This window comes from Triturus cristatus, chromosome 1_2 (assembly GCF_964204655.1).
Source record: "Triturus cristatus chromosome 1_2, aTriCri1.1, whole genome shotgun sequence".
Classification (NCBI taxonomy): Eukaryota; Metazoa; Chordata; class Amphibia; order Caudata; family Salamandridae; genus Triturus; species Triturus cristatus.
The window spans coordinates 53,494,669-53,505,717 of NC_140580.1; the positions used below are offsets into that span (position 1 = coordinate 53,494,669).

Below are 11,049 nucleotides of genomic sequence, written 5' to 3' on the forward strand. Positions count from 1 at the left end.
TGACTCTGTGTGGGGAGGTGTCCTGTGTGGGGGGCATCCTGGTCACACTCTGCCGGCCATGGCCCCGGCCCTCTGCGGGCACCCCTGTGTCGCCGGGCCACTCCAGGAGCCTCAATGGGATGTGCGTTGGTCGAAAAATAAGGCAAAAAGTGAGATCTTTATTAAGGAAACAGATGGTGAAGTTGAGAGATTTAGAAAGGATTGTTGGTTTTTTATCCTCTTTGATACAGTCAGTGTTTCCAGATCCATTGCACTACAGGGCTTTGCAAAGATTAAAGACAGCTGGTTTGGCAGATGGTTTATGGTACGGTGATTATGTGATGTTGATAGAGGAATCAAGGAAGGAATTCACTGGTGGCTGGAAAATTTGGAGGCCTGGAATGGGCGAGCAATATTTGGAACAGGAATAGATTTTGTGTTGGAAACCGATGCGAGCAATTCTAGTTGGTGAGCTTTGTACTCAACACAGGAGACAGGTGGAGTTTGGAACAAGATGGAACAGATGGTGCATATAAATTATTTAGAGATGAAAGCAGGGAGATTTGCATTGCGAAGTTTCAAAACTTTGTTCATGGGTGGCTCAGTACTTCTCAAGAAGGACAATATAACTGAAGTAACTCACATAAACAGGCTAGGAGGAAGCAGATCCAGGAAATTGACAGAGGCTCCAAAAAGTGCTACCAGGCCAGCCTAGAGCTACAGTGCATGTGCACGGGCGCGCGCGCTGCGCTTGATGCGATTACTTTCACTTTCGCGGCCGCACAGCCGCTTTGAAGTTTGATCGCGATCACTTTCGCGGCCGCTTGTTTACTTTGTGTGCTACTTTTCTCATGTGCTTCTCCCTTACTTGCCACGCCTTGTGCTTCATGTTGTTCTTTCCCTCATGTGCCTCTCCCCTCGTACCATGCTGCTCTTTCCTCATGTCTATCTCCCTCAGCACTCTGTGTTGCTCTCACGTGTGCTGCTTTTCCCCGCCTCCCCCAAATCCAGCTTTGTTTGTTTGATTCCCCCACCTGCTCCTCTTTTGAACCTCCCAACCCCAATACCCGTGAACCTATTTTTGAAAATATATTTTTAAGGGGGTGCACAGCAGCAAATTGCTGGTTGCCCCTTTTCTTTAAAAATATGCGCTTTCATACTACTTCAGTTTCATTGTTTTCATTTACCCATCCTTCACTCTTTTAACGTTGTCTCCTCATCTGATGTTTACATTGATCAAGTCATGATAGAAAGCATCTTTGACCAGGCGTGTAGAGTGTCAAAAATCTCTCTCCACGATTGGGTTTCAGACTTCTGAGGAAGGGGTACTGAGACGTAGGAATAGGCCTGAGTTACTTACAGCGGAAAATGTTGCTTCCTATGTGGGTGCCAGGTACAGGAAGTGCTGTGAATACATCCTGGCTCATGGGCGATGCAAGCCTACTATCCTATGCGAAATCACATTGCCATTGGACTAAGGGTCCAAAAGAAGCTGTCACAGACAGTATGACATCGTTGCTCATAACTTGGGCGTCTTCTCGAAAAGTGGGCCAGCCAGCAGGTCACTACCTTCCGGTATGTGAATTATCTGAAAAAAATGATTGGCGCAAAAAGCTGGCTTTGTTCCACACATGTAGAATTCACAGGCAATAATGACTTGCTGTGAATAGAATATAACGTGATTGGTTGTTTTTTTTTGTGTTTTTTTTTAATGACAATCAAACAAAGTGCACATTTTTTACAGACTTATTTTAAAAGTCATGTAGTGTACACCTTAGCTGTATTTAACTATTTCTCATGTAATAATCAGTGTTTGGGCAGGAATTTTCAAAAGCTTTTTTATAGGACCTCGTTTTTTCAGTGAAAGTGTGCAGCATTATTTTACAACATTCGCCTGGAATTAGAGTCACCGAAATTGAAGGGGATTGCAGCAATTGCATCATCACGGTCCATTGGACCACATGTACTTCCGGTAACGTCTCACTTCCTTCAGTTTGCTGCTCGAGAGTTAGGGGTAGGGCAGAAAAAAGCTGAAAGTACACAAAGTATTCTTTGCTCAGTATTTTTAGGTCGAGCCTGCAAGAGCATGCGCTAGCACATGCGCTCTTGCTTGCGGGACTCTTGTATCTAATAATGGGCTATGAACCCACCCATAGCTTAACATTCATTGGCATTATTGTTGCTGTTCTTTGCTGCCTTCTCATTGGGCAGCGCTGGTCATGCGTGACTTTCTTTTCTCTGTGGCGCGTGGACCAAGTACAGATTAATCAAGTTTAATTAGTGTCCCTCCGATGGCCAGCCGCTGCTCACGTTGTGATTGAGGTACTATTTCTTTTTCTCCTATAATTCATTTGCTCTCCACACATTCCTGTTGTTTACAATTGCTCATTCATTTATCTTTTTGTATTTTTCTCTCCACGTTAGTTAACCTTGTTTTAAATTTCACAGAACTCTCCATGCAACTTGTTTTTTGTTGCTGCCTCAATGTTATGTTATGTCAATAAAATGTATTGAGCGCACGAATACCCAGAGGTTTCTTGGCGCTAGGACGGAGGTTAGCCCAGAAAAAGATCTAATTCTTGAATAGCCAGGTTTTTAGACCCTGAAAGAAGTCAGTGAGCAGGCATTTCTGATATCAATTGGAAGTGTATTCCATAAGTTTGCTGTGCCATAAGATAAGCTACAGCCTCCCCAACATGTGGTTCAAATTCTTAAAACCCTCATAAGTCTGGCACCAGTGAAGCGTAGCTGCGTGACCGGATGGTACCAAGAAATGAGAGTTTTGAGAAACACTGGTCCGGTGTTGTTCAAGACCTTGTAAGCGAGAATACCGTCTTGAACCTAATACGATGAGCTACCGGGAGCCAGTGTAGTCTTCGAAATTCCTAAAGCTACTGACTCGTATTTAGGGACATTCAGTATTAATCTTGCGGCAGCATTTTGTATCCTCTGTAGTGTTTTTAAGGTATTGTTTCTGCATATTCAGGTAGAGACCCATGTGGTTCTTCGTCTGGAGGTTCTCTATAGCAAAGACTGTAATACAACAATCTTAACAGTGGCGGCTGGCACAGATCGGAGGTGGGGCTAAAGAAAAAAATATATCCTTACCTCCTCGCCGCATCTCTCCGACCGTCGCCTCTCCTGCCCGGAGCAGGAAGCACCCAGACTTCCCTAAGCTGATCACAATGCTGCAATGCAGCGATGTGATTGGTCTGAGCACCGTGGTTCAGTGGTCAGCCATGGAATGGGAGTCTGGGCATGTTCTCAACCCAGGCTGTATTGCAGCCTGGGTGGAGAACATACAAAGTGTGCATAACTGTTTGGCCGGCCCTAGGCGGCCGGCCAAACATTCATGCGCACTTACAGAGTGCCCACCACTCCTCCCCCTTCTATGAGAGCAGAGCAGCCCCGCCACGCAAAGCTGCCGCAGCAGGAGAAAATAAAATGATAATAAGAAGTTATAATCATTTTATTTTTCCTTTATGTACACTGCTGAAAGTAATGGGGCGACGCTCCTCTGCCTTAGTGGAGGAGTCTCCACTGCAATCTAATGCAATATATGGGTAGCCTGTAAAATGTACCTACATTTACAATTTGCATTAATAAGGACGCGTTTAAAATAAAGTCCTTTCATTCATCGGACACTTACAATTGACAAAGTTACAGGCTTTCTGAAGAGCCGCGACCCTGATTGTATGGCTTTACACATTAGCATACTATTTTGAATCCCCAAATTTGTTGTGTGCTTGATGTACCTTTACCTCCCAGTTTTTTCATGACCCTTCTTTGTGCTTCTTTTCTTATCCTACACACCACATTTGTTATGTTTTTTCAGCTTCAGAGTTTCCAAATGCATTGATGTTTGAAACGAGGTTAAGATATGCAGAATGAAAAAAAAACACAAAGAAAAAGAGATGACTTTACGAACAAGGAATAATTGCACATATAATCCATAAAATAAAGAAGTTGCAAAGAAAAAAGCATAAATGTAATGAATCACCTTTGTGATGCCCCACGGGACAGTTTGCTAGATAGCTCAGATGTGCCCACCTGACCACAGTGTGCTATGTTGTCATATGGGAATGTTACTATGTTGTCATATGGGAATGTTTCTATGTTGTCATATGGGAATGTTTCCTGAGTATGCTTGCCGCTATGGCTGAGAAGCGGTGTTAGTGGTGTTTGGGGTAATAGTGCCTTGACTTTTATGTATAGTGCTTAATATCGCACATCTGCTATTTCTAAACTCTGTAAATAACAGTTATGATTACCCAATACAAAGGCATTTCATTCACTGACCTGCAGATCGATAGAAGGCTGAGTCAGCTTTATCGGGATTGAAACTCATGATCTAAAGATAGCGCATTCATCAGCAGCGAGCATTCAACTCATTGAGGCATTCTGCCCACATTTATTGATGCATTGCCAAGTTAGAAGCTTGTGTCATCCGCTAAAGCACAGTAGGGCTATGGACAGAAGGATGGTGCACGAAATATCGACTTTGGCTTTCCACGAAGAGGCATAAAGCAGACACGAGGTGGCCATGTTTTTATTGTAGTATATTTTTGAGGCAGGAGAATTCGTCTGGCCACAGGTATTATGAGGCATTTACTGTGTTATATAATTGTTATATTGCTCTTGGAACAGGAGTGGTACTGCTGCCTCAGTAAACATATTTTGGATTTATCTATGCCATGGAGGTTTGTGTTTTCCTTTCTCTCTGACCACTTGGGCATGACCGCGTGACATACACCAATCCCTGTCAATACGATCTACCAATCACATTACAAATGACAGCCACAAAAATCATAATGCTTTGTTCGTGTTGCGATTGAGTGTGTTCGGCTCATCTAACCTCACACTTGCCTATTCTACTTGGAAATTCCTTTCACACTCCTTGAGCCCACTGCATGCCATGGTGTTCACAGAATGGTCAAAGAGGTGGCCTTCCTTTTTTAGGTCGAGCCTGACACAGCGCTTGCGCTGGTCTGGCGGAGACCTTAAGTAAGGAGGGCTTCAAAAAATGCTACCGCCGGCTACAGCGTGCAGTGCATGTGCGCGGGCGCGCGCTTGCACTGCAGGCTGTGGCCGGCGGTAGCATTTTTCCCCCCAGCTTTTTTCTTTGTAAAGAAATAGATGCTTGTTTCTATTTCTTTACTTTTGCTATAATCGTGGCACCGACGCTTTACTTTTAATGTTAAAAGTAAAGCGCCGGTGCCGCGATTATAGCAAAAGTAAAGAAACAGATGCTTGTTTCTATTTCTTTACCTTTGGTATAATCGCGGTACCAGCGCTTTACTTTTAATGTTAAAAGTAAAGTGCCGGTGCCGCGATTATAGCAAAAGTAAAGAAATAGAAACAAGCATCTATTTCTTTACAAAGAACAAGCATTGGCATAGCAAATAGGTCTCGCTTTTGGGACCTTATAAGTATTTATGTATGCAGCACAATTTCTTTGTTGCAACAACAACTGTTGCATGGCTAAACACTTACAAGGTCCCAAAGGCAAGACCTATTGGCTATGCCAATGCTTGTTAATCAATGCTTACAGAGGAATGTTGGTGAGAGAGGAAGCGATTTAACATCCTTTAGTGGAGGCAGGTTCGCTCAACCGAGTAGTTCGGAAAATATGTGAGGATCCGATAGATTCTCAAAGCTTTTGCAGACGGCTTCTAAATTGCTCAATGAGTCATGGGCAGCAGGAACTCGAAAGAGATATAAGAGTGCATGGTCAGTTTGGCTATGTTGGTGCGTGGCAAGGGATTTGTTCAAACACATATAGCATGTTTTAAATTAAGTTTTAGAAGGCTTTGAAAATGACAAATGCTAGCCTCCTGTCTTGCCATAAAATGTTGATTCATATAGGTTAACTGCTAGAGAATTGTGATTTTATTAAAGACTAGGAGGCTAGCCTTATACCGCCCTCTCACCCTAGTTGTGGGATTGAGTAGTGTAAGGATTTATATTTAATATAGGTTTAGCTAGTAGTTCTGTATATCTTATTTAAGTATGTGTATAAAAAATGTTGTATGATGAATTTTTACCAAGTTAATTTTTGCATTATATTGAGAATTTTGTTTTTTTTTGCAGAGAATTAGGATCCGTTTGTGGTCGTAACTTTCATTCAGGTCTAAAAATTGGATGAGGTTTGGGGATATCACAAGGAGATGATTGAAGGAGTTGGAAACAAAAGAGGAAGAAGATGGCGGATGGCAAGGTTTTATGGGACCAAAATGTTCTATTCCTATTGTTGAGTGATCAAAGTTCTATTCTGAAGTTTTATCTTTGAAGTGTTTGCTGCTCAGAAGTGGTAAATAAAAGTAATATGTATAATGCTAGCCTCCTAGTCTTTAATAAAATCATGATTCTCTATGCAGTTAACCTATGAGAATCGCCATTCTCCACCATACTGTGGGCTGGATCATCGTCCAGCAGTTCTAGTGCTTTCAGCGGAGCCCCACAACCTGCCTAGTGGGGATCTCTTAATATAGGCGCTTTTCTTCCACCAGGGGAGTGGAGCAATATCCTTTCTCCTACATGGTGGGGCAGTGCACTGCCTAATTTGACTAAGTGCTTGTGCCCAATGTTCTGCTCAGAAATCCGCAGCCGGCACTGGTGCACCAAATAGAAAGTCTGCATAGTTTGGAATTCACTTCATGGCTTTTTTTTATCAACTGACAAACACACTCTACCCCTTTATTTGACTCTTGCAGGTACCTGCTTTCTCCATTTTTTACGTTTTTTCCGTCTTTCTCTTTTTGCTTTGTGTGTGTTTTCCTCTCTTGCGCTCCCGAAATGCTGATGAGGAAAAATAAGTGTCGGTCCCCAAAAATGAGTGACAGTGTCTCCCACTGGCAACCAACAGCTCAAGTTAAGCACTGAAATTGGCTCCCTGCCAAACTCGAACTTAAACTCTTTTTATTTAAGACTAGTAGACACACTTAATGATAGTATAGTCATTCAATCGGTAACAACAGCATATTTATTGTTAAAAAAAAAGAAACTAAGAAAAGGAATGTCATATATGAGGATGTGTTACTGGTTATTTCATTATTAAAACGAGGGATATGCATTGTCTCAATCATTCTTGAAGAAATGAAAAATGCACCCTTAACCCCTTCGATGCGTGTGACGGAGCAGTTCCGTCATGCGCGTCGGTCGTGCTGTGCGCATGACGGAACCGCTCCGTCACGGCCTCGCTCGTGCAGCGAACCTTCAGCACAGCATAGGTAATCGGCACCGCGCTGAAGGGGTTAAGAAGGATGGAAATGTGTGCAGGTGTGAGACACTGTGTGAGGGAGATGCTAGAGCTGCTTTACTTATTCATTTGTTTGTTTTTTCAGATAAAAACTGGAAATAACGTGTATTAGAACATTGGAATGTTGGGAGCTCCATTGAAAACAATGGAGAGGGCTTATAATGGCTGGTATAAGCCTGGAGCTCCAACATTCCAATGTGTCTTTGTTCACAGCTCTGGCTGTGAACAAATACTTCAGGGAGCCTGAGGGGATTTGAATCCCCTGGCGCTCCCCGAAGGCTTTGTTTTGTTAGAACATTCTGCCCTCTAGTGGCAGAATGTTCTAATAGCCTTATAGCCCTTCGTAGCAGGGCTATACCGGCTTTTAAAGTCCCTCTGCTTTCTTAAAGTCCCTCGCCTTCGGCTCTTTAACGCTGCAGCGGGCCTTTAACAGCCGGTATAGCCTGCTACGGCGGGCTATAAGGCTATAGTGCTGTGTGCCGCCTTTCAGTGATTTACAACGCTAAAATGTAAAACAATTATGAAAAATGTTTCACCGTCAGTGCATGTTAGGGGAAATGTAACCTTTCTCTTAGGATATCTAAGAAGTATTATATCAGTTTCTTGTATAGCTATGTTATTGTTTGTGACATGTATCTGAAATGTCCACTAAGGGAATACCACAAAAATGAGAGATCAATCTACAATCACATATAGCATGAAATTATATGATTTCGATCATAAAAAATAAACCATTCTGGATGATAACTTCGTGGTCTGCGCTTTTTATTGTAGGGGAAACCGTCCTCTGTGATCATCTTCAGAGTCATTCCCTTTCACTTTGAAATGTATCCCAGTGCCCTGTGTTTATTGGACAGTCATGCCAGCGGTGGGTATCCTTGGTAATGGGGGATATGAACAAATGACCTGCATACATTGTCACTGCATCACGTGGTAGTGGGCCTGTTTTCACTGTGCCTGCTGTACCAGTGATGCCACCAGCTGACTCGCTGGGAGCACTCTTTGCACAAGCCTCCATGCCTGCAGGATCCCCAGAGTCTCCCGCCTCAGCTTGGGGCTGCCGCAGATGAGTATGACAGACTGCAGAGGGGAGTATGCGTAGATGACAAACAGGCAGAGGCAGAACCAGGGGCTTACTGCGGCGAAGGTCTTCAGGATGAGTAAAATCTCTGACGTGTAAAAGAAGATGTAGAGAAAGAGAAGAGACGTCACCATTCTGGCAGCACCAATGCTGGCCCCGAGGCGAGGGCTGCTGATCCCAGCCGCGCCTCCTCGCTGCATCCGCCTACTGTGGGCACACAGAGAGTGGATGATGAGCAGGGTGAACATGCCAACAAGCAGCAGGGGCAGGCAGCAGCCCAGGGTGCTGGACAGAAGCAGGTAGCGTTTGCTCAGTTTTGGTAGCGCACTGACCTCTGTAGTGAAGTTCTCCACTGCGGTGATAGCCGCTTCTCTCTGTATGTTCCAGGCCGCTGGGACACTGGTGAAGAGGGAAAGCAGTACTGACCATAGGAGCAGCCAGGGCACGAGCATGGGCAGCCTCGCCTTTAGGAGGATGAAGAGAGGCTGCTGGAAAGATACGATGCTGATGCAATAGAAGCCACAGAGGCACACCGTGAACCAAAAGCTTGAGAAGATGGTGAAGAGCAGCAGGACATAAATGACTGGAAAGACATGGTCCGAGAAGTACAGCTGGCTCCAGAGGAGAAGCAGGAAGTCATTAGCAGCGTTGGTGCACTGGAAGCAGATGCTGAGCAGTGCTTGGGTGAGAAGGATTTGGTCACAGGAGGTGGGGCTTCCATTCTGTACCCAGAATTTAATGTTTATGACCACAATTAAGGTGTTGGTGATGATTCCCCAGAAAGCAGTGGCAACCAGGATGGCGAGAGAGATCAGAATGAATAGAGGCACCATTGCACCCTGTCCAAATCTGGGACTCCACTCTGAAAATGTGCTGGAGAGAGCTACACCTCTGAAGAAGACTGCTTTGGTGGTTCTGGTGAGCTGTAAACATTAAGCATGCATATCATAAATCAATGACAAATCTAGAGTTGCTATCACTTCTCTGCAGGCTGACTTTAAGTTCTTTACATATTATGATTCTACAATACTATTTTATAGTGCTGGCCTACTTTCCGTGACCTGATAACTCAAATATACTGTCCCGGAACCACCCGTAGGTCAAGAATAGACTTCTTTGGGGCGGCATTGTTTCTTGAGGGACCAAAAGAGACAGCAAGAGAAACCGTCTTGTTAAATGGATGATGAAGTCTTGACCTCTGCTTATTTGGATTGCCAGGAAACCTTTCCAGCAGCATCATGGACTCTAAACTGAAAAAATGAAGCGTATTGTGACTCCATCAACAACGTTCTAAAACATTTACCCCTTGCACTTCAGTAAAGAGATTGTGAATTCTGCAATTTGTAGGTAGGGAAGGGAGGAATAAGAGAAGTGTTCAAAGTGACCACGCCCACCAACAGCATTACCCAGGAAGTAAGTAAGGTGAAGTACAACTGATATGGAAGGTAGCACGCTTTCATGAGAGGAAGACTTTTTCTTGGATTTGAGATACATAAAGATGCATTTCAGGGTAGAGTGGTGGTTCGGGGGACAGTGGAAGTGGCCATTTGCTTGAAAGAGATCCTGAGACAAGTGTAACCACTCACCTCCAGTATGAACAGGAAGGGAGTGGGTGAAGATAAGCCGCAAATGTTAAACCATAATTAGACCATAAGTAGTGCCATGCAATGCTATGGAAATGCATGATGATTAAACTGCACCACATGCAGATCGCTTACGTTGTTTAGCTATGTCAAGACAATAATATGTAACTGTATTCCAAGAGAATTCACTGTGCTCTGTTTATCAGCTGTACAAAACAACTTTCAAAAACTTATTTCACTACCCTTGGACTATGCACAACCCTTCACACAAATATCAAAATCCAAAACTAGTATGCTCCTTTTACTCTCTTGTCAACATGCAATAATACACCCATATTTTAAGTCAACGTGCTACACTACCCTTACAGATACGGAACATCAAATGGCACTTTATTTTTCAGCAGTTATACTACTGTTGTGTAAGTTACTACTTTGGCGTAACTTTACAAGGTGTGCTTTCCCACCCATGGGTGACACGGGTGAACCTGGCTCAATGCTCCATTGATGAATGTGAAAGACAAATTATTTTAGCTCCCAAGACAATATTCAATGTGTAAATGACATAGAAGTATTGCTTTTGGGTTACTAACAATCCCATAAAGAGATCAGGGGCACCTTGGAAGCAGAAGCAAATCATATCTTGTTATTTGCAGTATTGCAGACACTGCATTAAGAAGAATAAACACTTTTAAGTAAAAGGTATTTATTGGTGGAGGAGCAATATGTTTCTCCAAACAGCTAAAACAACTACACACCATACTATAAAAACAGCAAGAGGGCATGTTATAAATAATGTGAATAAAATGAACATTTCTAGCACTGTTTAAAATGTCATTTAAAATGTCATCTAGAACTGAACACCGTAACATCTACTTCTGTGTGCTATGCTGTAAGAGCACAGAAGGCAGAGCAACTTGCACTCTAGAGCTTCTTAGGAAAACGATATGCACTGCAAACCTTGTTGACAGCAAAAGATGTCTTTGTCAGCAGAGGCGTAAAGAGAGTGTTCCCCGTGAACGCCAGACACACACTGTGATAGCAGTCAGTCTTCCTCTGGGACTCAGCATTATCAGTTTTAGGCTTTGGTAAGATCTAGCATCTGCAAAGTGCAAAGTGTGCCATTAGTAGGGGAGACCATCTCTGGCAGG

At 43.5% G+C, this 11,049-nt stretch overlaps 1 protein-coding gene across 1 annotated transcript; it reads right to left on the bottom strand.

The window, feature by feature from the left end:
• Window positions 1-8,185: 8,185 nt before the first annotated feature.
• LOC146866756 (taste receptor type 2 member 40-like) lies at window positions 8,186-9,151 on the bottom strand. Its single transcript, XM_085617267.1, has one exon. The coding sequence runs from the start codon at window positions 9,149-9,151 to the stop codon at window positions 8,186-8,188; it is 966 nt and encodes a 321-aa protein (XP_085473393.1).
• Window positions 9,152-11,049: the final 1,898 nt, after the last annotated feature.